At 43.0% G+C, this 27,685-nt stretch overlaps 2 protein-coding genes across 3 annotated transcripts in view; one reads left to right on the top strand and one right to left on the bottom strand.

Moving 5' to 3' along the window:
* The window catches only part of niban2a (niban apoptosis regulator 2a), an 80,012-nt gene extending 74,628 nt beyond the window's left edge, over window positions 1–5,384 (top strand). The window contains exons 12-14 of the mRNA XM_084325480.1: window positions 1,104–1,211; window positions 1,494–1,605; window positions 2,160–5,384. Of these exons, the coding sequence (XP_084181606.1) occupies window positions 1,104–1,211; window positions 1,494–1,605; window positions 2,160–3,361 (1,422 nt within the window). The 3' untranslated portion in view covers window positions 3,362–5,384. The remainder of the gene's footprint in view (window positions 1–1,103; window positions 1,212–1,493; window positions 1,606–2,159) is intronic.
* A 45-nt stretch (window positions 5,385–5,429) lies between these two features.
* Window positions 5,430–27,621, bottom strand: slc31a2 (solute carrier family 31 member 2). Of its 2 annotated transcripts, XM_084324649.1 has the most exons (4): window positions 27,397–27,621; window positions 21,606–21,672; window positions 17,379–17,625; window positions 5,430–6,054 (listed from the first exon to the last, which is right to left on the bottom strand). In XM_084324649.1, the coding sequence occupies exons 1-4, from the start codon at window positions 27,406–27,408 to the stop codon at window positions 5,886–5,888; spliced, it is 495 nt and encodes a 164-aa protein (XP_084180775.1). In that variant the 5' UTR covers window positions 27,409–27,621; the 3' UTR covers window positions 5,430–5,885. The 2 variants fall into 2 exon arrangements, with proteins under 2 accessions (XP_084180775.1, XP_084180776.1); XM_084324650.1 differs by lacking the exons at window positions 21,606–21,672; window positions 27,397–27,621 and adding an exon at window positions 21,029–21,093.
* Between the last annotated feature and the right edge of the window lie 64 nt (window positions 27,622–27,685).

Here is a 27,685-nt window from a genome sequence, read left to right as displayed (position 1 = left end):
CGGCATTAAAATGTGATAGCTAGCGTGAATGACGGCATCTAGGATGGATGGATGGATGGTCAAACTGATTGAAAATAACCTTGTAGAGGTTTTGGAGCAACATTCCAACAATTTTGTCTCTGGAAAAAAATCACTAAGTCCAAACAACACTTGGAATTGTCCACAATAGTAGTCCTTGGATCGAGACACTGAATACTAGCAGAATGTGATGCAAACGGTTTATTCGTGCTTTAAATATTCCACAACAAATAAACATGAGTCAGGAGACCGGTCTTCAAAAAAGGAAACCCATATTGTGTCTTACATCAACTTATTATACCTTTCCTCTAAGCTTTGGTGCCTCCCTACTTCTAAGAAATGAACTGTAGGCCTACTTCAGAAACTAATGGTGTTTCTTGTGCCAAGCTCATTCATCATAAAAGTCTGTTTGGGGTTTTCCTAAAGTTTGCTGCTGGGGTAGCTCTGAAGTTTTGGTTGGGAGTGGATTCAATGAGTGAGAGAGGGGTGTGTGTAAATGCAGTGACAGAGAGAAAGAGAGAGAATGGGGGTATGGAGAGAAAGGTGTGTGTGTGTGTGTGTGTGTGTGTGAGTGACACAGTGGGATGGGAGAGAGGCATGCATGCAGTATGTGTGTGGAGAGAAAGGGGGGTATGTATGTGGACAGAGAGAGCGAAATAGAGGGGGGGCATACAGTGAGATGACTCAATGAAATGAGGGGGGGGGGGAGAGAGAAGCATACGAGTGTGAAGAACAGAGAGACAGAGTATGTAATGGGGTCTCGTGATAGGGGCCGTCTGGAGTTCAAATTATTCTGTTTGCTAGGTGTTGTCTACCTCCTCATATTCATCGATTCAGAGTCACAGATTGACACCCTTTTGACTCGTCTTCTATTTAAAATATGGTTTTAATATCTGCAGGAATATTAAACACAGGTGTGTCTACATCCTGTTTCTATTTTTCACAGTGCATGTAGTTAATTACAGAAGCCTAGGTGCAATTGATTGCAGATAAGATATCATAAATGACTTATAGAGCGCGATGAACAGGAAAAAAACGGCACGAATCATCACATCCTACGTGTCTTTCCTCGTGTGTCCCGTCAGAAATACGACTACGACAGCAGCACGGTACGCAAGAAGTTCTTCAGAGAAGCTCTGCTCCAGATCATCATCCCTTACATGCTGAAGCAGCTGTCGCCGACCTGCTCACCTGTGAGTCATGAACACTTTCTCCTCTTTCCACTCAGATCTGGCATTTGTAATTATGTTGTGTCGTAACCTCGGCCCACGGTTAGTCAGCCCACCTCTGAGCCTGCGATTATAGTAATGATGATAACCCCAAACCTGATGCCCACCCCTGATGTGTTAGCATCTGTGTCTTTTCACTGGTTGATTGTGCGTATGGCTTGATCATATACACAAACATCCTATCTCCACCCCTTGCCAAATTTGACCATATTTCTAAGCTTCTCCTCAACCTCTCCCCCTTCCCAGGAGCTGCCTCGGTTCCAGGAGCTGATCTTTGAGGATTTCTCCCGTTTCCTGCTGGTGGAGAACGTGTTTGAGGAGGTGGTCCTACAGTCTGTCACCAAGGACATCATGATGGGTGAGTGCACAGATTTAGTAGTAGTAGTAGCAGTAGCAGCAGCAGCAGTAGTAGTAGTAGTAGTAGTAGTAGCAGTAATGGCAGCAGCAGTAGTATCAGCAGCAGTAGCAGTAGTGGTGGTGGCAGTGGTAGCTGTTAGGGGTAAGTGGTTCATAGAAGATTAGCTAGTTAGTAGTAGTTGTAGTAGAAGCAGCAGTTGCAGACTTCGGGTTACTGAGAAGCGCTCTATAAATTAAATGAATTATTATTATTATTAGAAGTAGTGTGGAACTGAATCAAGTGCCATAGATGACTGATTGATTGATTGATTGATTTGATTGAAACGTTTATTAACAGATTGCAGAATGGGTACAGTACAGTACAGCTCAATACATACAATTGTTAAGGGGATGCAGACCAGAGAAAGACTTTCGTCTTGTTTACATCAGGGTCCCCCATTTTCAATTCATCATAAAACCTTATATACAGATAGCTCACCTTACAGTATATACAGATAGCTCAGCGTATATACAGTGCAGTAAGTAAGTGACCCTCCTCTTCTTCTCTCTCCCCAGCTGTGAAGGAGGCTGCCGTCCAGAGGAGACACAACCTTTACAGGGACAGCATCATTCTGACCAACAGTGACCCCAACCTGCACCTGCTGGGGGAGAACCCTGCTGTGGACTGGGCAGCCCAGTTCGGGGGGGCCGGGGGGGGAGAAGACGTCTCCCTGGGCGGAGGTGTACTTGGAGGAGGCTCCGGGAGGAGGCGTAAGCAGGTGGTGTCCATGATCCAGCTGGACGGGGTGCCTCTGCTCTACGAGTCCTGCCTGGAGGTGCCCGGTGTGGAACTCATCCCAGAAGAAGACGCAGAGATGTTGTTGGAGGTCAACGGCGACGACCCACAGGAAGAGGCCGAGCCCAAGTCTCCGGACAGCGTGATTGGGATCCGGGGCCTGATCAACCCGGTGGTGGAGGTGGAGCTGGAGGAGTCGGAGGAGACCTTGGCCAGCCTGACCAACGGGACAGAGCCGGCGTACGGCGCCATCGTGGTGGAGGATGGGGAGGTGGAGGAGGTGACGCTCATTACCACAGTGGTGGAGGAAGCGCATAGGAAGTCACCCCAAGCCAAGACCTCCCCGCAGGACATAATCAAGCAGCTGGTAGGAAACAGGAAACAAGAAGCGGACAGGGAAGATCAGGAAGAGGCGGCCATAGAGGACGCCATACAGGAAGTAGAGATAGCGATGCAGGAAGACAGCGGCGAGAGCATAGCAGAGGTATGCACGGTGGACTCGGATGTCGAGTTGGCCCCGCCACTGTCGGTCGAAGACTCCAGTCCCCATCGCCACGATGACGACAGCGGCTTTCAGTCACCGTCCAACGAGGGCCCGTGTGAGGGCGAACCTCAGCCAATCACAGATGCTCTGACAGCAGAGGGCCTGTGTGAGGGCGAACCTCAGCCAATCACAGATGCTCTGACAGCAGAGGGCCTGTGTGAGGGCGAACCTCAGCCAATCACAGATGCTCTGACGGCAGAGGGCCTGTGTGAGGGCGAGCCTCAGCCAATCCCAGATGATCTGGCGGCAGAGTGCCTGTCTGAGGGCGAGCCTCAGCCAATCACAGATGCTCTGACAGCAGAGGACAGAACAGCCGACCCAGGAGACGTAGATGTGGTTTTGAAGCAGGGAGACGACGTCCCTAATGACTGTGAGACGGGAGAAAACGTTGCCGACAAAACGTCACAATGCGCGCCAGACATCGAGTGTGACATTTAAATGAAAAGAAAAAGGGAATTCACACTGTTATTGATTTTAAACAAGGGTTATCCCCGTTCAATATTTCATTCTTCTAACTACGTTTTTTTTATTCACTGTACTTCTCTTTTACACTATTGCTATGAGTTTTATTCAGTAATTGTTTTGCCCAATATTATGTGTGGAATTTGGTTGATTCAATTCAAACCTTCCTTCCCGTATTTTGCACGACACTGAATTCAATCTATTTGAGGCACTAAGCTCTATAATAATAATAATAATAATAATAATAATAATATTATAATTATTGTTACTACTAAGCTCTATGGTATGTCCACTGTTAGAACCACAGCTCACCATAGCATAGGAGTGTGGTGGGACCGGAGAGGTTAATCATGCGTGTGGTCAAATCTTCACGGTTGATACAAATTTATTGTTAAAACATGGCTAATCAATTTAGATCAGGAGTTCAGTAGAGGAATTGACTTTCTCTGCTTCTTATGCTTTCTGGGAAAAGGGGGGGGGATAACCAGGTAGGGGGTGTAATGGGGGGGATACAGGAGCCTCCACAGTGTCAATGCATTGAAACACTGTTGGTCACATACACATCCACTACAGAAACCTTCAAGTAGGAAGGAGGGTTCTTCATCCTCATTCTTATAATTATTATTAAGACATTCTCTGCATGGGTGCAGGGATCACATACTGGTCATAACGTGGCCTGCAATTGGACATTAGGGGGCACTGTTATATCATTTGGTAGAAACAGCTGTATAGGGATTTGTAAGGTTTTCACTTTCGTCACTCTGCCATTTATCTATTTAACTTGTCTGAAGATTTTTTTTTTGTATGTAATGTTTGTAACCGTCTTCGCAAATGGCCTTAACGTTTCAACGCTGGATTATCTGAATGCAGACGGTCAGGGATTTGCTCGACACATGCTCGTCCTTTTACGTGAGCTTTTTCCTTTACGTGTACATGCCACAACCGTAGAAAATAATGAATATTGTTTGGGATAATATTTTGGTCAAAAAAAAGAAGAAATTCTAGCAGCCGCTTCTCCTTGCCTGTGTGGGTGTAGTCGACACAGAGACTGTAATGACCCTCTGTGCTCGGTAATGGTTCACTGAGAGTTATACGACCCTTTAATGAGAGGACATGCCTGCTCAGTAAGTACGAGGTTTGTGTGACTGACAAAGGGTTGTTCAGTAGTAGCCATTTGTAGGAATAGAGAAACGGAAGCCTAAGAATCTGGAAGTTACCCCAAACGTATACGTGAGTCACACCGTGTTCCGTTTCGACACACCCAGCGCCAGTGTACAATGTACATATTTGATGCGCGTCCGTGTTGTTGTGTTACTTACAACAGAGGACTGTTGATGCAATACCGTCTCCTGTTTATTTATTACAAAAAACACAATTCTATGTATTCATCTTTTATATGCAGGTTTTTTTATTCCTTTCATCATGCTTACATGTACAACAGCAAATGTATTGACAAATAAATGACCTGTCTTCATCTACCTTTTTCTCTTCATTTTAAGACTTCTTTTGAGAGAGGGAAAAAACGCTGTTATTCTTTTTAGTAATTATTATAAATCGATTTACTGCAGAGGTACATTTTATTTCAAATTACACTCAAAGCATCAATAGGAACATGTACAATAAAACTCTAGTTTGAGAGAACAGTGTTCAGTATCAACGTTCTGCTCGCAAAAAGTCTAACCCTAACTAACCTTACATGCCATGTCCTAATATACTAACCTACACAGTAGCACACAACACTTTGATGAACATTGTTACTCAGCTGATAAGAGTTGTGCCCTTCCTGATGACTCGTCGTACAGAACTTGTAAGTCACTTTGGATAAAAGCGTCAGCTAAATGACTAAATGTAAATGTAAGTAAATAACCTCAAGTGTCCTGCGTTTTACTCCCTCTCAAACTGTTTTTAGTAGAAACGTGTACATAACAGTAAGGCACTGAGATTAGGTTTTTATCCACCGTACTTCTGTAGTTTGTAAATTATTAACCACAACGTCATAGCACAATCAAACACCCCCCCCCCCCCCCCCTCCCCCACACACACACTCAGTCACACCTTTCTCTGCCAGTAATTTGAGCAAACAACCTGCCAAATTTACCCATCTCAAACCCCGACCTCTTTTTATTTTTCCCAATCGGACTTCCTGTTTTTCTTTTTATTCTCGATCCTCCATTCACAACTGCTTCCGAGGAAAAGGAAAAGAAGGCGGAGCTTGAGTTGGGTCAAATTGAGACTTTTGATTGACATGAAATATGAACGAAAATGCGTAGTTTCAAATATAAAACACACACAAAGAAATGTTCTAGCTCTGTCGGACCACCAGATCTGAACTGCTCACGGGGAGTTCGGTGTGTCCGAAGTGGTTCACACACTAGGCTTCCAGTTCACACTAATGCCTCTACCGGTGACCGCCAACGGGAGGACGTCTAGCCTCTTCCGACGCCGTTTAATCCAAAAAAGAGGCACCCTCTCACTCTTTCTTCCTGCGTCCTCCGGCTAGTCACATGATCTGACCCAGCAGAGGGAAGGCCACGAAGTATCCCAGGACGGAGCCAGCGATGACCCCGAGGAAGATCCAGGTGTTGTAGGACATGACACACAGCATCAGCATGTAGCCCAGAGAAACCTGCAGCATGTGGAGAACTGTCTGGACGCCATGCAGCAGCCAGCTGGGGAGAGACCACACCAGATTATACATGTATGCAAGGGTTTACTTTCACATGGACGGATACAACAGCGACTTCCAGTTGTGTATCACAGTATTTTAGGTGATGTTAGCAACTTTTTTTAATATCCATCCTTGGGGGCAGATTGTTACACACAGTAATGAATACACAGGTTTTAGGTGCCCATGCTCAGTGATAGGGTTACCCTCCGATTACCAAGCGGCCTCCTGAAACAACCTGGCAATGATTAGGGATTATGCAAATCAGTGCCATTATCAGGGTTGGGATGATTCACCTTCAAATCAATCAATTAAACTTAAACAATTTAGTCATGCCAATTCCCTTCCTGGTCGTTGCGCTACCCTACTGTCGGTTTGGGGAGGGTGTGTAGACGATACACGTGGAGTCGCCAGCCGCTTCTTTTCACCCGACAGTGAGGAGTTTCACTGGGAGAACGTAAAGCGCGCAGAGGTTCACACCATCTCCCCAAGATCCCCAGATCAGACTGACCAGTAGGAGTCACTGTTGCAACGACCAGGACTCATACCCCACCGGCTTCCCACCCACAAACTTAACTTAGCACTACGTTTGTTTACCAATGATTTTAAGTGTCATTAGTGAAATATGAGCTTGTAAAAATCTCTGTGCATTGCATCGGAAAGCGGAGGATTTAGATTTAGTCATAAGTGTGTGTAGTCCTATAAACGAGGAGACCCAGGGCTTTCGATGGGCTTTCGGATTTCATAAAACTACACTTCCCAGCTCACGCCAGCCCCTGTCAATCATCTGACTTCCAGCGTGAACTTTTTTTTTTTACCGTTATTTTCGGGATCATATCTCACAGGTCGAACAAACCCAAAAATAAAATAGAACGTAGTTTGTTTCTTTACCTTTCTGTCTAGAAAACTACCGTGGCTCAATCAGATGAAAAATGGCCAAGCTATTTACAGTAGATTTCATTCACGTTTTGTGCTGCCCTGTCAGGGGCGCCTGGTGGTACTAAATCCAGATTGAACTCTGCCATTGGAAAGAGGAGATTTGGCCCGATCGATAGATGTGTGACTTGGCCATAATAAGGTAATTTATAGGCCTGATATTCTATATTCATATTTCAAATTGCATGTGTCCGGATGGCAAAATTCAGTACTGTATCTACAAAAAAACCTGTAAATCTGCCCTTTATTAATTTGCTTAGATTTTTTGTACACTTGATCTCAAGAAGGTGCTGAATTTTTCATGTCTGGTCAATGTTAGCATGGTGTTATTCACCGTCAAAGATTAAAAAAAGAAAAAGGCAATTGATATTCTCCTTTGGCTCATTATAATTTACTCAAGACTAGTAACAGACACAATATTTCTGACACTGGGGATACATTCCCTGAGATCCATAGATGTCCCTAGATACCAAGGACATGCAAATGTACCTTGTAGAAGTGGAGCAATCTTCCATTTACTTAGGTATGTATTTTAGGTGATTTTTTTTTAATCCACTTTTTCTCCTTATTTTCTATTTTCCTCCCATCCCAATTTCGTATTTCCAATTCTCCCCTCCCCTGTCTTGAACGTTGCTCGACTATGCCTCCCACTGGTCGGTCGTAGGGAGGATAGAAGCCTTGCATCACGTGTCCCCTCCGGTACACGAGGAGGCAGCCTGTCGCATCTTTTCACCAGACAGCGCGGACTCCCAGTGGCGAGGTGTAACGCATGGGAGGCTCACACTACCCCCGCTACTTCCTGTCACTGCTGTGCAGGCGTCCCCCAACCGACCTGTAGGAGTCGCTGTCCACAACGTCCAATCCCCACCCATCGACTTCCACCGGCTACCTCTGCCAATTGAGATAGTATGACGACTGGCCCAAGCCGGAGGCAATGCTGACACCGGGATTCGAGACCGGAGTCTCTTGCATTGGTGACGAGCGCAATCTCTGCTGCGCCACCCAGCCGCCTTTTAGGCGCATTTTCTGAAAATATGGCTAGGGCTTAAGAGGTTAAACGCATCTACAGCTCAGAAGATTAATTCACCTTGCAAAGTAAGAACATGTTACACAGGAAATAAACTCTGGTCCAATAATTCCACAGAAACCGCCTATAGACGGTACGTTTGCAAAGCAACCATAGCCACGTGACTTTGCCACAGAGTTAAATGAAGAAATGCTGTTCGTGTGACTGACTAAACTAAACCTGGTGACCTTTCCTGCTGGGACAACATAACATTATGTGGGAAGTGACATTTCTGGATTACAGGCGTTTAAGGACAAACAACTCCCATTCATTACATGTTCTCCTACTTTTTCTTACATTATTTCTGTCTACCCTGTGTCGTTGTGATTACAAATGGTTTACATGAACACTGTTTAATGTTAAAGGAACATGCCAACATTTTGGGAAATTAGCTTACGTCTTCTCCAGAGATAGACACGAAGACAGATACCAGTTTCCTCTCTGTGCGTTCAGTAGAAAGCTATCTGGCTGCATGTTAGCCTAGCTTAGCACAATGAATGGAAGCAGAGAAAACGGTAAGATAATTTCCCAAAATGTTGGCGTGTTCCTTTAAGTAAACAAAGGGTTGTTGTTAGTGCCAGTACTGAACAAGGGCACCTAAACCCAAATGTCTAACAACCTGTTCCACGGACAGGTATTAAAGAGCAGCTACCATTAGCTAAAATACTGTGATACAACACAACGGGCAGTCGTTTGCAAATACATCATTGCGGTCTCCATCCGTCATCGTTATCATTGACCTAAATTACACATATCCTCGACACCAACAATAACATGCTTCCGTTTTCCCAGGATGGTAGTGTAGAGGAATTTACCATGAGTAAGGATGTACTCAGTCAGATGTAGAACACAGGGTTTATTTAGCTCAAACAGAGTATTATCAAGTACAAATAGGTAGAGAGTTATTGCTGGATGACTCCAGGAGTGAGAAGGAAGGCCTAGTGCTCTTTGAGAGCGGTTTTGAATGTGGGTAGGGATTCACATTCTTTTATGGCTGTGGGTAGGGCGTTCCACATTGTTGTGGCATAATTGCGAAACGTCTTCAGTCCCTTGTTTGAGCCGAATCTGGGTTGCACATGATTTGTGGAACTCCCTCTGGTGTTGTGGGCGTGGTATTCACTGACCTTTGGGAAGTATTTTGACATGTACATGGGTACCTGAGTGGTGTAGTGTATCTTGTAGACCAGGCCCATTGCAAGTTGCTGTACTCTGTCATCTACTCTAAGCCATCCTAGGTAGTCAAAGTGGGCAGGGGTGAGGTGGGTTTTAGGAGTAAGGTCAAGCAGTAGTCTGACCAGTTTGTTTTGTGATGTTTGTAATCTTGTTTTTAGCGCCTTTGAGGTGCATAGTCGTAGTACCCTTGAATGAGTGCTCCTGCTCCTTCAGGGTATTCTTGTTTACCAGAGAGGAGATCCGGTACAAGAATCTAGTTCGTTTGTTGACTTTTTTTATTACATTGGATGCCATTTTGTCACAGGAAAGATTTGCCTCTAGGATGGAACCCAGGTATGTAATTTTCCTTGTGACAATATTGTCACCCACTGTAACTGAGAAGCCGTCGGTCTTGCATAGTTTGTTATCAGCGAGCCAGGTGCAGATTCTGCCGAGTTCTGAGCTGAGGGTCTTTTCAACCTGTAACTTGTTCTTGTCAGAGACCAGCAGGGCTGAGTCGTCCGCGAACAAGAACAAGTTGCAGTCACAAGCTGACGACAACCATTTGCATAGATTAGGGGGGGGGGGGGGGGTAGAGTACTGTTTACCTCCACCATCTGTTCTCTCCCCTCCAGGTAGGATTGCATCCAGCTCACTGATAGACTATCAAAACCAATTGCTTTTAGCTTGTCAATCAGAATGGAGTGATTGACAGTGTCGAAGGCCTTTTGTAGGTCCAGCATGACCATGCCGCAGTATTTGCCCGCGTCCACCTCTCGTTTGATGTGGTCGTTCAAATAGAGAAGGCATGTGTCAATGGAGTGGGATGTTCTGAAGCCAGATTGGAATTCGTAGATTCGATTTTTTTCCGCTAGGTACTTTTTGACCTATTCGTAGAAAAAATGTCCATGACTTTCGAGATGGAGGTAATAATAGAAACAGGGCGGTAGTTGCCTGGGTCTAATTTGCTGCCCTTTTTGTGCAGAGGGGTCACTCTTGCTATTTTGAAGTCCTGACGTGTCCCTGTTTTATGGAGAGGTTTATTATGTGTGTGATGACTGGGGTGATGTAGTATGCTACTATGTGTTCTACCCCATAATGCCCTGAGTGGGAGGGTAGTTTGTTTACCAGTGTTGTGGCTATGTTTGTGAAGAAAATGTTTAAGTAATTGGCTACATCCAGCTTGTCTGTGATGAGCGTGTTGTCCGGCTTTATGTTTATGTTTGAGAATCTGGTTTTAAGTTTTTTACTGCAGCCTAGTTGATTATTGAGTAATTTCCAACGTTCACGTGGTTTGTTTTTGTTTCTCAGTTTGGTCATTGATGACATTTTTTGTTTTTGTTTTTTTGATCATGGTGTCTACGTCATTTCTTAGTCTGTTTCTTTGAATTTTTTGTTCAACCACGTGGGCTTGGAGTTCACCGTTTGAGCTTTTGGAAAGCTTTGTCTGACTTTTATGAAGTTCAGAGCATTTTTTGTCTCTGGTTTTCATAGCGGTCAGTATTTCAGTGTGCATCCATGGCTCAGCGTGATTTTTAACCCTGGTGGTTCTTAGGGGTACCATGTTGTTAAGTATTGTTGTGGATTTGGTTTTGAATTCAAGCCATGTTTCTTCAACCTGTGTACCCCTGAGCTCATCTGACCAGTACATGCTCTCCAGTTCTTGGTTAAAGGCCTCTCTAGAGTAGGTTTTGAGGTCCCTAGATGTGACTGTTTTGTGACAGCCGGTCTTTTGTTTTAGCTTTTTGCGGGTACAGAAAATCATATAATGATCACTTAACCCGCATGCTATCACCCCTTTGTTGGAGACCATGGACTTGTCAGAGGTCAGAATGAGGTCAATGGTGGTTTGTGTTGAATCACATACCCTTGTGGGTTGGGTGATTAGCTGGCTGAGGCCGTGCAGATCACAAAACCTACTGAAGGCCTTGAAGACGGGTGCTGCTTTACGTAGCATATCCGTGTTCCAGTCCCCAATAAGAATCTTTTCTACGCCCTCCACCCCAGCTAAACACCCATCAAGTGTGTCATAGAAGTCACTCTGTTCTGTGCCCACTGCCTACTAGTACTGATTTAGCCCTTTCAAATAAGATTTCAATCCAAACAGTTTCAATTTCGTCATGGTTAAGGTCAGTACGGTTGATGAATTTGGTATCTTTGTGAATATACACACAGACGCCACCTCCATACTGATTTCTATCCCTCCTGACTATTGAATAGTTTTCGATTTCAATCTCTGGATCCTGTACAGATGGGTCTAGTTTGAAACACAATATGTTAGCCTTACCGTTCAAAAACAATTGTCTGATTTCAACCAGTTTAGGTCTCAGGCTGTTTGTCTTTAAGTGAAATATATGAAGTCCATTTGTGTTGGTTATCTGATTGATGTCGCCAGGTTGGAAGTATTTTTGTTCTTCTGTGTCCGGTCCTGCGGTGGGGGGAGGGGGGGCTTTGTTGATGTTTGGACCGTGAGAGGGAAGGGGGAGGGGGGATATCCTTTGTCCTGGGACGACTCTGCTTGCAACGTTAGCTAGCATGCCATCGGTCCTTTGTTCATGGTTGTTTAAACTGGCTATGCTAGCCAGCCGGCTATCGGGCGTCGAGATGTTCGAGTCCCGCGTCGAGTTGGTCGTCATGGTTGCAACCCTCGGTTCCCTTCCTCTCGTCTCTGCCTCACGTGTGTTTGTCTGCTGAGGTGTCATTGGGGGAAAGTCGCTGTCCACGCTGTGGATGTAGCCTTGGGGTGTGTTGTTGTTGTTGTTCACGACGGACACCTCCATCGCTTCTTGTGCAGCCACACCAAGTCTTCTAGCTTGAGTTCGGGTCAAAACCGGGCCTGGATTTAATTGAATGTCTCCGAAAGTAGCAGGACCAGGATGATCATGGTCCTTCGGTCCAATCTGCCAGACGGGGGTACGTTTTTACGTACCGGGCTTGCTGTTAGTAATGCGTGTATAGACGCAGTTCCAGCGGCTAGGTGTTTCTTTTCCGAGCCATTGAGAAGGTAGAAGTCACTGTGGGTCTCGTTTATTCCGTTTTCACTTCTCTCCACTTCTGATTGTTGTTGATTCATTGATGAATTGAGGTATGACTATGAGTCCGTAATCCATATTAGCAGGAGGAGAAAATGTGCACAAAACCTTGTCGTTTTGGTTCTATGGCGAGAGCTCTCAGAAATGCGACTGCTCATGGCTGTGCCGGATGCTGCGAGCATCGATATTGTTATAGATATCGTTATCGCGATATCATTTTTGGCCATATCGCCCAGCCCTACAAGTGGTTATAGTGTAACAGAGTATTTTCTGTTTCCCAAATAATAGATTCTTATCAAACTGGTGAACTACACGCCTGTAGCCCCTAAAGCTGCTAAAATACACATTTTGTTCACTGTTTTGTTTCTAGAAGTAGAGCAGGTTGGAAACCCTAAGTATTACTCTCCCCAAAACCAAGACTTCTCCCCAAGCAGAAACAATTTATGAGTAACGCATACCTACTCCCATTATGGGCGGTAAGTGTGTACACAAAGTTAAAACACAGATATACACATTCTCTCCTCAAGTAGATCATGTTTTTTTTGGGTTATCAATGATACATTTTTTTAACATGTATTAACTCTAGAATTGCCACAGTTATCTACAATAGCAACGATAAAGAAGTGCCAACCACATATTATTATAATAATTCATCCAGTTTTCTTTTAAGTGTTTTGGTTAATCAGAGTGTTTACCAATCGTATATTATCATATTTTTTGTTCCAAGTGTTATTTTGGATTACATCACTAACAAAATAATAAAAGAAAAAAGACTAATTTAATCAGATTAATCACTTTACTTAAATTGAGGATTTAGTTTGAGGATACTTTTTTTTTTTTAATTATTAATTTTAACTTTTTTTTTATTTTAATTTGTTTATTAAAAACGAAGGTTCGAACGTCCGTTCGAAAAACCCTGACGAAGTTTGAATCACTTTATACAAATTGAGGATTTAGTTTGAGGATATATTAAAAAATATATTAAAAAAAAATATATATATATATAATTTTTTCTTTTTTTTACTTTTTTAATTAAAAACGAAGGTTCGAAAGTCTGTTCGAAGAACCCTGATGAAGTTTGAATGCCAAAAACAGGCTTCGGGAACAGCCATACCAAACATTATTTATATTATTCAAATGGCACTCAAACATGTTCCGTTGTGATGATGTCACAGTATGATGTCATAATAGAACATTCTAGAACATTTGTGATGGCACAGTATGATGTCATAATAGAACATTCTAGAACATTTGTGATGTCACAGTATGATGTCATAATAGAACATCCTAGAACATTTGTGATGTCACAGTATGATGTCATAATAGAACATCCTAGAACATTTGTGATGTCACAGTATGATGTCATAATAGAACATTCTAGAACATTTGTGTTCTGTATATATTCAACAATTATGCGTCTACACTGCCGGAAATTCAAATAAGAAGAAGAAGAAGAAGGTCTCATTCTGCATCTTTGAACAGGACTGAACAGGACTGAACAGATAGACTAAACAACAGATTGAAGCCTGCATTTCTCAACCAAGGTGCATCTTTGAACAGGACTGAACAGGACTGAACAGATAGACCAAACAACAGATTGAAGCCTGCATTTCTCAACCAAGGTGCCTTGCCTACTGTTTTGCTGTGGAAAGGTGAGTGTCCACAACGGCTAGCTAGCTGTTCTACTTGAATATTGAATGTTAATATTGAATCAGACAATATTGAATACTGAATGTTAATTCAGGTTGACAGTTGACATCATTTGACAGTTGACAGGGGGCTGGAAAGTTGATTTAATAAAAGAAAAAAAATACTAATTTAATCACTTTATTCAAATTGGGGATTTAGTTTGAAGATATAAATCATGTCATAATAGAACATGTGTGATGTCACAGTATGATGTCATAATAGAACATTCTGAATGAATGAATGAATGAATGAATAGTTTTATTTTCATTCATTCATTCAAAATGTTCTATTATGACATCATACTGTGACATCACAAATGTTCTAGAATGTTCTAAATGTTCTAGAATTGTTGAATATATAAATTTTGTGTTCCATATATTCAACAATTCTCTCAAGATCTCATTGTGCATCTTGACAGGATAGATAGTCTATCCTACAACACAGACTGAAACCTGCATTTCTCAACCAATAATTTAGGATTATTTCTTTCTCTCCATTCAAATAATCCTGTTTGCTAATGTAATGTCACTATTAAAAAGTAGTAAAATTAACATGGATGTGTTTCAACAGATGGAAGTGCTCCTGAATAGCAAGAAAAGGCTGGAGATGTTGAGCCAGCAGCTGGAGGAAGATAAGAAAAGGCTGGACATTAACCATGTCTATCTGGAATGGCTTGTTGAGGCAAAGGTTTGTTAAGATGGCTTTTAAACATCACACTAAGAATCATTCATAACCAACAGCTTTCCTTTTTTTTATTCACTTTTTCTCCTTATTTTCTATTTTTTCTCCCATCCCAATTTCATGTTTCCAATTCTCCCCTCCACTGTCTTGAACGTTGCTAGACTATGCCCCCCACTGGTCAGTTGTAGGGAGGATAGAAGCCTTGTATCACGTGTCCCCTCCGGTACACAAGGAGGCAGCCAGTCACATCTTTTCACCTGCCAGCGCGGACTCTCATTGGCGAGGTGTAACGCATGGGAGGCTCACCTACCAACAGCTTTCTTAATGTAAGACGTTTCTTTTTTTCTCCTCTCTAGAAAGTACGGCATGTCAAAAGGTGGCAGAGGAATCTAGTCACGGTGAGGAAGAGTCTGTTCCTGCAGCAGCAACTCAGTGAAAGGAGCGAGAATATCTTGATTCGGGAACAGCGGCAACTCGCCATAAAAGAAGAATGGCTCCCCATTGCTGCACGTATCCGCTTCAAGGCCCTCGACCTAGCATACCGTGCGGCAAAGGGAACCGCTCCCGCCTACCTCCGGTCAATGGTCTCTAACTACACACCCTCAAGACCCCTACGCTCTGCATCTTCTGGCCGCCTCAGATCTACTCCTATCCAAGCTCCCGGAGGATCATCAAGGAGAAGCCGCCTATTCTCAGTCCTTGCCCCACAATGGTGGAATGAACTACCCATCCCAGTTAGGACAGCCGAATCCCGTCCAATTTTTCGCCGTCGACTAAAGACTCACTTCTTCAACAATTATCTGAAATGATAAAAAAAAATCTAACCCCGACTAACCTTAATGTCATGCACTTGTCCTAATAAACTAACCTACACTGTAACACGCAACACTTTGATGAACATTGTTACTCAGCTGATAGTTATACCCTTCTTGCTGTCTTGTCGCACAGAACTTGTAAGTCGCTTTGGATAAAAGCGTCAGCTAAATGACTAAATGTAAATGTAAATGTAAAAGGAGAGGGCTGAAGGAACCGTCCCAACATCAGTTTGGCTCTGCAGGGACGCTGATTATTCATGTACTTGTGGAAGGAAGACAAGGCAGAGACAGCCCTTCCACAAAAACCCTATTAGCGATGTGGACATCTACTGGCCAGAGAGTGTCTGGCCGTGCAAGAACCAGAACGGTGACTGTGGCTGTGTATGAATAATAAACATGTATTTGATCAAATCTATTGTAATCCTCATCAATTAATGATACTCTGTACTACTTGTGTGAATGCTGTTGGTAGGCAGAGGAGCCCAGAAACTAAGAATTTCACTCCTTTATAATGTAAAAAGAATAGAGATGTGACAAAATTGTCCTTAAAACTTGAAATAGGATAAGTTGAGACTGTTACCCAGAGATCCTAACAGAGAATATGATGGGGAGGAGACACTGTCCATTGGGGGGGGGGGGGGGTAAGGGGGGTTTGGATTCACATTCTTAGCTGATGGCTGGCCATACAGGTGGCACACATATTTGCTAAGACCATCAAATGTAGACTGGTCTAGGGTAATTCACCTTTCCCCCTCCTCCCACACTGTGCAACATCGTGATGTGCAATATATCCACAGTGCAATACCCACCCACTACCGTCTGACACTGATTGTTATTTGTGTATTGCTATTCTGTACATTGTTGTTATTTTGCATATTGTACAGGACTAACATTGTCTTATTGTATAGCATTTAATGTTTCTGTATAGGATTTTATGTTTCTCTTTTATTACTGCACCTTAGGTTTAAGTCCCAAATCTCGTTGTATGCAAATATAATGACAATAAAGTACAATATAATCTAATCAGGGTCCCCCATTTTCAATTCATCATGACATTTATGACATACACGACATACAGATATACAAATATATATCATGACGTTTATGACACAAATCGATCTCTAAACAATGTTTGTATGTCTCCACAATGGTATGATTCTGGCCTGGTAGGTTAAGCCACTGTTCGACGCAGTTTCTACATCTATCCCACCGTGTCTGTGTAAAATCTTGTACACGTTCTTTCTGAACGGACGTGAGATGCATACAACATGTTTAGAAACCTTTTTGCGAACTTTAGAAGGTGTTTTATGTCCATTTTCATCCGTAACGTTAAGTCTGTGGAGTGTGGGTGTAATTTGTTGACACCGGATTGACCAATAGCAGCTATCTTTGTTGAGCGTATCCTCGCTATTGGTCCAGCGCAAGATACGTGACCGAACTTGCACCAATTACGTCAAATAAAACTCTGCAGTGACCAAATATCCGTTAGCAAAGAAAGATCTAGTCCCGACTTTAAAATTATGATTGCGCAAAATGGGCTAGTTTGTCAATGGAGAACTTTTTGTTCCTAAATCTACACCAATCTATCTTTCACCCAGAGTGAAAATTGTGTAATTCGGGGAGGTGGGAACGAGAATAGTTTTCTAGCCACTTCTCAGCCTTCACCATACGGCCTATATCCCTCCAAAGAGCTCAGGAGTCTTTATAGTCGAGAGAAAGGGATTGTGGGTAGGAAGGAAGGACTAGGTATTGGGTTGGAGGGGGGCCAGGAAGGGGGCGGGGGGTGAGTTAGAAGGGGGGGGGGGGTATCAGGTGAGAGACAAAAGGTGGATATATGGGGGAGGGTAGACAGATTGGAGAGGTGTGGGGGGGGGGATAACAAGAATGGGAAGGGGGTTGGAACATGACTGGGAGATTGTTTGAGGGGGGAGGGGATCATTATTCCACAGTAGCGTACCTGTTCCTGCTGCTAGGAGTGGCGGGTGGAGGCTCTATGGGAGTCAGGGAGGACTCCGAGGGGCTGCTGTCCAGCACCACGCTGCCCTCCCGCTGGCAGTCAGAGGAGGGGGAGTACGGCGAGGAGATGGGGAAAGGAGGCAGAGTTTGGGCCAGGTGGAAACCGCTCCCCAGCTTCACCCTCCACACCTTCAGCACCTCGTAAAACACCGTCAGCAAGAAGACCACGAACACCGACAGCACCATCCCTGGAAACACACAGGGTATACATAGTGTGAGAGGGATAGAGGGCTGACCATATTGCACATTGCATTTTGCACACTGCAAAAAATCTGCACATTGCTCATTACACAATTTTTTTTTTGGAACTGTACATAGCCATTTTGTTATTTAAATTTTATATAGTATAATATCTACATCCTGTTATCGGCACTGCACACTTTCTAGAACTGTATATAATATAGTTATCTTTATTTTAGTAATTTTATCTTATTCTATGCACATTTTATTGTATTTATAATATTATTGGAAGCTGCTATGGCCGAGGGACCACAACAAATTGAATTTCACTCTTTCTTGCTGTTAGGTACTGACATATGTGACAATAAAGGAATCCGAATCTGAAAAATAGAATAGCTTCAATTCAGATTTTGTACAAGCTGGAGTCCATTGAGAGAGAGAGATATGGGTTAAGCATCGACCGATAAATGCGTGGGAATGAGTGCGCATGTGTACCCTGGAAGCGCTCTGTTCCCAGACGGACGGTGAAGCTTGTGATACACTCTTTTGTGATCCCACAAAAGCGTGTGGGACGAGGAAGTGGAGCGTGGGAGTCTTGACGCACGGAGGACGCCATTTCTGCCTCGAGACTTTTGTCACCGGACCAACACACTATAATAAGAAACTGCTGCCAACGTCCTTATGCCAAGCGGACCCATTATTCAGTTTCCGCATCTTTTCCTCAATACTACTTCCTCAATGTCAGGGCTAGAGGCTTGGAGTACCAGACTTCATACCCCCAGATGATAAACGCAAATTATTAAATGGTAATTAATTACTCTACCTCCTGAGCCACTGTCCAAAATGCTGTACAGAATGTCGAGACTTACTGACTAACCCTGGCTAGTGGAGACAAGTCACTCTCTCTCTCTCTCTCTCTCTCTCTGGGATGACATGAATGGCACCGATCCGATACTCAGTATCGGTATTGGTCCGATACTGGCCAAAATCACAGGATCGGATATCGGAAAAACAGATGAGTATCGGATCGGTGCCATTCATGTCATCCCAGAGAGAGAGAGAGAGCGACTTGTCTCCACTAGCCAGGGTTAGTCAGCAAGTCTCGACATTCTGTACAGCATTTTGGACAGTGGCTCAGGAGGTAGAGTAATTAATTACCATTTAATAATTTGCGTATGCCGTAAAGCGCGCCATCACATTTACATTTAGTCATTTAGCTGACGCTTTTATCCAAAGCGACTTACAAGTTCACATGAACAGTATTAGCGCGACAACAACGTTAGCTAAACGCGAGTCAATTTGTTAGTAGCGCGTCGCGATCATGTCAGTGGAGTTATTTTAAGCTCAAAGAAGAAAAAGGCAAAACAGCCGCACGCCGGTGAGTTCACATGACCTAGCTCAGCATGACACCTCACTCATGGTCAGCACTCTTAACTATGGTGACAGATTGACATAAGACGGTGATCTCAGCTCAGTCTGGGTGACTAAAACCGAGGGCAACAATTCTGCAATACCGCAGAGAACGCCAGATTCCCACCCACCAGCTTCCCACCCCCTAATACTGCCAATTGTATTAGTATGAATGACCCGCCAAGCTGGTAGCAACGCCGAGAACTGGGCTTGAACCCAGCATCTCCTGCGTTGGTGACGAGCTCAATCTCCGCTACACCACCTGACCGCCCCTTCATTATATATTTTTAATTGTTATTCGTTTTTATATTTTCCATTTCTAAGAAATTATTGTTTTTGTATGCGTTTATTGCAATACATTTAAAAAAAATATTTGAGATGTATAATCACATTTTCTCCATTAGAGAGATCCGACATGTGTTATAAATGCAGTGCATCTATGTGTTATAAATGCAGTGCATCTATGCGTTATAAATGCAGCAAATCTAGTCACTTTGCTTTGATTTCTAACATGTTACACGTTTCTTAGTATTGAATTTTAGCATTGGGAAAATATCCTATTTTGGCTTGGTATCGGACCGATAAGAGATACCAGCAGCATCGGTTCCTATCCTAGGAATTCCCCTATAATTTTTTTTATCCACTTTTTCCTCCTTATTTTTCTACTTTTCTCCCATCGCAATTTCGCCTCGCCAATTCTCCCTTAAATTCTCCCCTCCCCTGTCTCAAACGTTGCTAGACTATGCCTCCCACTGGTCGGCTGCAGTGAGGACCAAGCCTTGTTCCCTCCGGTACACGAGGAGGCAGCTGTCGCATCTTTTCACCTGAAAAGCACGACCTCTCAGTGGCGAGGAGTAACGCGTGGGAGGCTCACGCTGCCCCCGATACTTCCTGATTCTGCTGTACAGGTGCACCAACCGACCTGTAGGAGTCGCTGTCCACAATGTCCAATCCCCACCCACCGGCTTTCCCACCCTCTAATACTGCCAATTGTATTAGTATGAACGACCGGCCAAGCCGGTAGCAACGCCGAGAGCTGGGCTCGATACCAGCATCTCCTGCGTTAGTGGCGAGCGCCTTGCCCACTGTGCCACTCAGTCGCCCCGGAATTCCCCTATCATGATGCTACCTCACGATGAGTATCCTTTGGCGCTATGCTCAACGCTGTTCCCATAACATACAATCACCTGGGGATGAGGTTAGCCTCGACCTCTCCCGTTTTCTACTCCTAGCTTAAGCCAGACGGGCCCTGTACCGGGCCGATAGATAGAATACAGTCCATATGAATTAATCTAGCGTTTTTTTTTCAAATGTAGCCAAGAGTAAAGACCCTAAACCTATCAAAACAGCAGTCAACGTGTATATTTTCAGCACTACATTTGTTTACCATTGATTTTAAGTGTTATTAGCGAAATATGAGTTCATAAATATCTCGGCGCATCCCGGCAGAAACCGAATGAATTAGATGTGAGGAAGTAATGCGTCATGAAAGCATTTCTAGTCCTATGAAAGAGGAGACCCAGGGCTTTCGATGGGCTCTCGAATTTCATAAAACTACACTACCCAGCTCACTCCAGCCCCTGTCAAACTTGGAGCCGCCTGGCGTGAAAAAATTTTTGAGCGTTATTTTTCGTGATTATGTCTCACGGGTCGAACAAACCTGAATGTTATTTGCCATAAAATAGAATGTAGTTTGTTTAATTACCTTTCTGTGAATGTCTAGAAAAAGAACACGTCTCAATCTGATGAAAAATGGCGGAGCATTTTTCATTACAAAAAAAGTAACTGTACTTACAGTAGATTTCATTCACGGTCTTTGCTGCCTTGTTACGGGCGCCTGGTGGTACTAAATCCAGATTTAACTGCCATTGGAAAGATGAGATTTGGCCCGATCCATAAATGTATGACTTGGCCATAATAAGGTAATTTATAGGCCTGATATTCTATATTCATATTTCAAATTGCATGTGTCCAGATGGCAAAATTCAGTACTGTATTTACATTTGTATTCATTTGCGTAGACTTTTTTGTACACTTGAGCTCAGTGGCAATTTTTCACGTCTGGTCAATGTTAGCATGGTGTTATTCACTGTGAAAGATGAAAAAGAAAAAAAAGAAAACATTATAGGACCCCGCTCCAAAACGAGATAGTATATCTCAAGGGGTTTATCCTTCTAATACATTTCAAATATTCTCCTTTGGTTCAATACAATTGAATTTACTCAAGCATACTAACAGACAGACACAATATTTCTGACACTGGGAAATAATACATTCCCTGAGGTCCATAGATGTCCCTAGATACCAAGAACATGCAAATGGACCTTGTAGAAGTGGAGCAATATTCCATTTACTTGGGTCACGTACTTTTAGGCGAATTTTCCAAAAATATGGCTAGGGCTTAAGCGGTTAAATCATGTCCTATAACATGGTGTGATTACCTTTTGTTCAGACAACACTGCGGTCTGTTTTAACCTGCCGAACTGGTCTGATGAATATTGAGAGAACAGAACACTCCTGGGAAGGAGGTATTCTCCTGAGGAGAAGGGCTGATTCATTGTCCCTCAACTAACGTTACCTGCAGGTCCCTGCACGTCCCAAAAGTCAAACAGCAGTGTCACACTACTCGACGCCTCGAAGGTCATCTGTGAGGGGGGAAAACACAAGGACAGGACAGGTTAAAAACACCAAAATACACAGACTAGGCTAGATGTAGATTAGTATGATGATGCTGATCTAGGAACAGTTTAGATATAAAAAAAAGACAGCCGAGGTCAGTCGCCGTCTGGTTAGCTCCTTTGTATTTTTTGCACAATCGAAGTGGGCATGGCCACCTTCATTTCACTATAATTATGTCCTGTGTGATGAATAAACCTCTTGAATCTTGAGTTTACCTTCACATTAGGTTTTCAGGATTCCTAGTCATAATGAAGTTTATATGAAGACCTTCAGTCGTCAACCTTCATGGTGAATTTTATATTAAATACCCAATCTGTGATCCAAATGTAAACCAATGCCCTGCCACCAACAATACTTTTTTTTTTTTAAAGGAATGAAGGCATGGGCTGACACTGGACCTGTAGTTTTGTTACATGGGCTGACACTAGACCTGTAGTTTTGTTACATGGGCTGACACTAGACCAGTAGTTGATACATGGGCTGACACTAGACCAGTAGTTGATACATGGGCTGACACTAGACCAGTAGTTTTGTTACATGGGCTGACACTGGACCTGTAGTTTTGTTACATGGGCTGACACTAGACCAGTAGTCCTCAAACTTGTTTGTGTCAAGGTAAGATCCCCAAATTGATACACATTAAGTCGTGGACCCTCATTTTTAAGACTTTGGCCCAGGGACCCCCATCTGAGAAGATGTTGTGTTGTTACTAGGGCTGTCAGTTTATCGCGTTAATTAGATTAATTAATTACACAGCTAATTATCGCATTATGAAAATTAACTAAAAATGAATTATAATTTTTTTTTATCTCATTCATTCCATAAGAACGTAGAATACACATTTACAAACTTTTTTTTATATGGTCCATTTGCATGTTCTTGGTATCTGATTCTAGGGACATCTATGGATCTCAGAGAATGTATTCCCAGTGTCAGAAATACTGTGTCTGTTACTAGGCTTGAGTAAATTGTAATGAACCAAATGAGAATATCAATAATTTTTTTTTTATCTTTGACTGTGAATAACACCATGCTCAAATTGACCAGACCTGAAAAATCTAAGCAAATTAATCAATGGAAGATGATTAAACAGAAGGTTTTGTAGATACAGTACTATGAGGGCCGACGTTCCACTCTACTGGTTAAAATTACTTACTCGTGAGTAGTACGTTCGTTGATAAAGAAAAATAATGTCCACAGCCGCTCCAGTGTAAAACAAAGATATCCAAATATTCACGTCACTACTACAAGGTAAGAAAACTGTATTTTCCCAGTCTCCAAAATCACCGCCGACTCGACACATGAAAATTCCTCCACACTGGAAAGCCGAAAATCTATGTTGTTTAGTCTATCTGTTCAGTACCGGATGCCTCCTGTTCGAGCCCCACTCTCCACATTGCTTTCAGTTTAGCTGGTCGTCCACAGTAATACACATTGGCCGTATTACGGGGAGGGAAACTGAAGGGTGGGGATCGGGCGTTGTGGACAGCGACTCCTACAGGTAGGTTGGTGCGCCTGCGCAGTAGAATCAAGAAGCGACGGGGGCGGGGCCCCTCCAAAAGCCCAGACCCCCGACGCTGAAAGATCGAGCCGCGCAGGTGAAAAGATGCGACGGCTGTTACCTCGAGTATCGGAGGGGACTCGTGCTATGTATGACTTAGTCCACATTGCAGCCGGCTTGTGGGAGGCAAGAAACAACGTTCGAAGACAGGGGAGGGTTGAATTGGACGATATGAAAATTGGGATGGGAGAAAAATAGAAAATGGGAGAAAAAGTGGACCAAAAAAAAATATATATATAGCTTTGGCTCCTACAAGTACTGAATTCTGCCATCCGGACGCTTCTATACTTTAAGCAAGTGGCTTGTCCTTCCGCGTTCTCGTTTTGCGCTCTGATTGGCCACGCACGTTTCTGGTCATGTGACATGTGCGCCAATCGTGGGACGGCAAGTTTTTGGACGGTTAAGCTTAGGCGCTCTTTCGAAGTTGGTTAAGGTTAGAGTTTGTCTTAGAGCATGGCGATAGAACGCCTGCCCTGATTCCAAACTCTAACCATAACCAACTGCGAAAGAGTCGCCTAAGCTTAACCAGTGATAAACTAGGCGTTAGGTAGTTTGCAGGCTGTTAGACCCGGAAATAGGCGCAGAACTTGCCGTCCCACGATTGGCGCACATGTCACATGACCAGAAAAGTGCGTGGCCAATCAGAGCGCAAAACGGGAATGCAGAAGGACAAGCCACTTGCTTAAAGCATAGACGCCATCTGGACACATGCAATTTGAAATATGATTATAGAATATAGAAAATATCAGGCATAAAATGGTTATGCGATTAAAATGCGATTCATTAATTACAAATCCTGTAATTAATTAGATTCATTTTTTTTTAATCGCCTGACAGCACTAGTTGTTACTTGTTAAGACATGATTAGCCTACGCCCAGAATGCCACAAATGTCCGCTGAAGCTGAGGAGAACAGTGAACAGTGGAGAAAGTGAAACCGATCAAAATAGTCATTCTTATCTAGTATATTCTCTCGTTCACTTCTAGTGAATGCAATAGTGAAATTAAACTATTCCCCATTTTTCAGAGGACACCCCTGCAGGTCCCTGGACCCCATGTTGAGAAACACTGCGTTGCACTTTTAGCTTTGTTTAGTGACAGTAAAAGGTTTGTTTGCATTGGTAATGTTCGCAAACACTGGAGTTAAACAGACGTAAATTCCGATTTACAGCGGGTTAAGAAACTTCTAAAAAGGCTTACTTCCCATCTATAAATCAAACAGAATGTGAATATAATAGTCCACATTTATATAGTTATAGAAATGTGTATTGGGGTTTTAAGATGTAGCCCAGTCGTCATGGCGTTTAATGTTGTTTTCACGGCTGGTGATCTTCCTGGTCATGTGACCTAACCAGTGATCAGGCTGCTCCATCACTGCTGCTATTGAGAGAGGCTTTTATAATTGGACTAAGTGCCCAGGTGTTAACAATGCTGACCTTATCCTTCCATTCATGGTTCACTGATCTGAGACCTGTGCAACTGCAGCGCAGGGCAGGATACAGAATGTCCATTAGGCCATTCTGCCCCACACTCGGGTTCTCCCCAAAGAGTTTACGTGGTGGTGCTGCACCACCTTGAGATTCTATCCAACCAGTCAGTCTCACAAGCTTATTATTATTTGATACTGTTGACTATGCCCCACAGCCCCTGCACCACCTTGGGAAAACTCAGTTGACCTTCTTGCCTACATTGTCTTGCTACACTGTGAAGTAGCTCAGAGATGGACCCGTCTCGAGACCCGAAGCAACAGTTGTGATTGGATGATCAATGAAAGGGGGCGGGGCTTGAGATAGGTAAATTCCTTGATTGCTGAGCCTTCTTAAAATGTGGACTGTCCCTTTAACGTCATTCTAGGCTGATTGTTGTGTCAGTCAACATCCAATATTTGTTTAATGCCTACATGTCAACATGCATTGCTATCCAAATACAAAATACAAGGATTTTAAGGATATCATCAAATACCACAGATTTATACAGAACCAACAGTTAAGCGGAGTACCTCAGACGAAGAATGTTATAGAAAATATATGTTTCATCGTATTACATAATTTGTACAGCTTACTGGGCATGTTCATAGCTCTGTTTAAATACATATTATCTGTACAGCCTTGACTAGGTAATATAGTTAACTAGTATACAGTTTCTCAGACACTAGGGCGACACTAACAGTGTTCTTAAAACAACGACCAAGGCCCAGGACAGCTTGACTTAGATATGACGTCCAAGAAAATCACATCTTGTTCTTTTCTTGTTGTCTTCATATTAGTCTTGTGTGAGACACGACAAAACTCCAAACCCATCTTTGTTTACATTTTTTCATCTTCGTTTTCATTTGCTGGTGTATTTAATTCTGACCAGAGCTCTTTCTCACTTTGTGGTCAGACGCTCGTGTTTCACTTGTCTCCGATTGTAAACTGAGGATCCGTTCTGTGGCCACAGAAATAAAATTATGTTCTTTTGATACAATTTTACTCATCTGAATTTCTAGTTTCACTGTTTGGCTCCTTTAAAATATTCCACAACAAGAACCATATAATTCTATACGTTTTCAAAGTAACACTGTTTTCAAACTTCATTATCTAAAGATGGCAAGGAGTGTTGTGTTCACTCATAGTTAAAAGGTAAGCGGTTTTTTAAAATACTGTTAAGTAGCTCTACATTCTGACAGCCAGAGTGTTTGGTCAGTAACATGGGTCTCCCAGTCCCCCCACTCTGCAGTAAACGGAAAATAAATGTTCCCACTTTATCCAATCAGGAGAGAGAGAAGTTAGAGAACCCTAGATATTCTTACTTATTTCAAGAAATCTTGCCAAGCCAAATTTGCTGCCAGCTTATTTTACTTGTTCCAAGCACATATTTACTTAAAACTAGTTATTTGGTATTTTTGTCATACATACCATACAGTGTGGATTGGAGTTCTCTCTCCTGAATGGATAAAGTAGGGGGATATCAGAAAATCTATTTTGTTTATGGCAGAGCGGAGGGACTGGGAGACCCATGTTACTGACCAAACATTCTGTATCAGTGATTGCTGTCGGAATGTAGACTAGAGCTATTATTTTAACATGTAGACCACTTATTTTAACAAAGGAAATACCACTTACAGGCTAGCACCTTTAAGGACAGTAGAGGTTGAGTAGTCACTAATGAATTGAAAATGGGGGACCCTGATGTAAACAAGACAAACGTCTTTCTCTGGTCTGCACCCCCTTAACAATTGTGTGTATTGAGCCGTACTGTATTATTGTACCCATTCTGCAATCTGTTAAATAAAGTTTTCATTCATTCATAGTTTCTTGTGATATATCACATTCACACTCCAAATGACTTAGATCACTTCACAACTGCAAATACATGGGCTGTCCAAAAAGGACTTATATATTTATTCAGTGCAAGGGTTCATTAGAGGAGAATCTCACCAGATAAAGGCTGTTCTGTTCTGTGACTGACAAGAGGAATGCATGTGTGTGTGTGTGTGTGTGTGTGTGTGTGTGTGTGTGTGTGTGTGTGTGTGTGTGTGTGAGAAAGAGAGGTCTGACAGACTGGACAGCAGTCGCTTCCCTCCCTGCTGCTATTCTATCAGCTGCACTGTAGAGACCACTCACTGGACGTGACGCCATGTTGAATAGAACGTTGTCTATTGTTGTGAGCATGTGAATGATTTAGCCTACTTTCCTACAACGTTGGGCACAATCAAAAGTTAGCTAGCCTGTACTAAATAGACATCGACAACACAAAAGAGACAGCCACTCAACGTCTCTCCAGTTCCAGTTAGGACTACGTTTACGTTTTAAAACCCTCATCTTTTGCCAGTTTAAAATATCCTCTAACAAATGGTTTAAATAAGAGCATTTTCTCCACTAAAAAAGGAAAGTAAGAAATTAGGATTTACAATGTCGTAATACGAAAGAATATTCCAAAACAGACTATGCACATACCGTTAGATAGTATCTCTGTATACAAATAAATCACAATGCATATGGCAGTGACTAAATCGATTACTTTCTCCATCGCAAACTGTCGTTAACTCTCCGTCATTTGTAAAGCATAATGTGCACACTGGTTAGATCAAGCCTGTAAACACAACACATGGGTGAGTAGAATGCACTACAAACAGGAGCTTGACTTACAGCCATCATCATGATCAACTTGCAGAAGAGAAGCAGACGAGATGTTTAACGAGCCCACTCTCTCAACCCCTCTGGTTTCCCATAACAGACGGATACTACTCCAGGTTGGATATAACGTTAGATATCAGCATAACTCTGCACTCATTCTTAAAACGCACAGGGAAACTCAATAGCCGAAGCAACCCCAAATAGTTATACCCCAAACAAGACAACTCTAGCACTACTCCTCAGTTCTGCCCACTGTGAGGTCATAGAAGACCAATGCACTTCCGCGTTACATGGAGCTCGT

This window comes from Notolepis coatsorum (assembly GCF_963971535.1).
Source record: "Notolepis coatsorum genome assembly, chromosome: 11".
Classification (NCBI taxonomy): Eukaryota; Metazoa; Chordata; class Actinopteri; order Aulopiformes; family Paralepididae; genus Notolepis; species Notolepis coatsorum.
Note: the sequence above shows the minus strand (reverse complement) of the source record. Positions and strands in the feature narration are given on the sequence as shown.

Bases quoted from the DNA above. Each gene is read 5' to 3' on its own strand.
- slc31a2 (XM_084324649.1), bottom strand. The intron at 17,626-21,605 runs GTAACGTTAGTT...GTGTGTTTCCAG, and splicing joins GGACGTGCAGGGACCTGCAG to GGATGGTGCTGTCGGTGTTC. The intron at 6,055-17,378 runs GTACGCTACTGT...GTCTCTCCCCAG, and splicing joins ACTCCTAGCAGCAGGAACAG to CTGGCTGCTGCATGGCGTCC.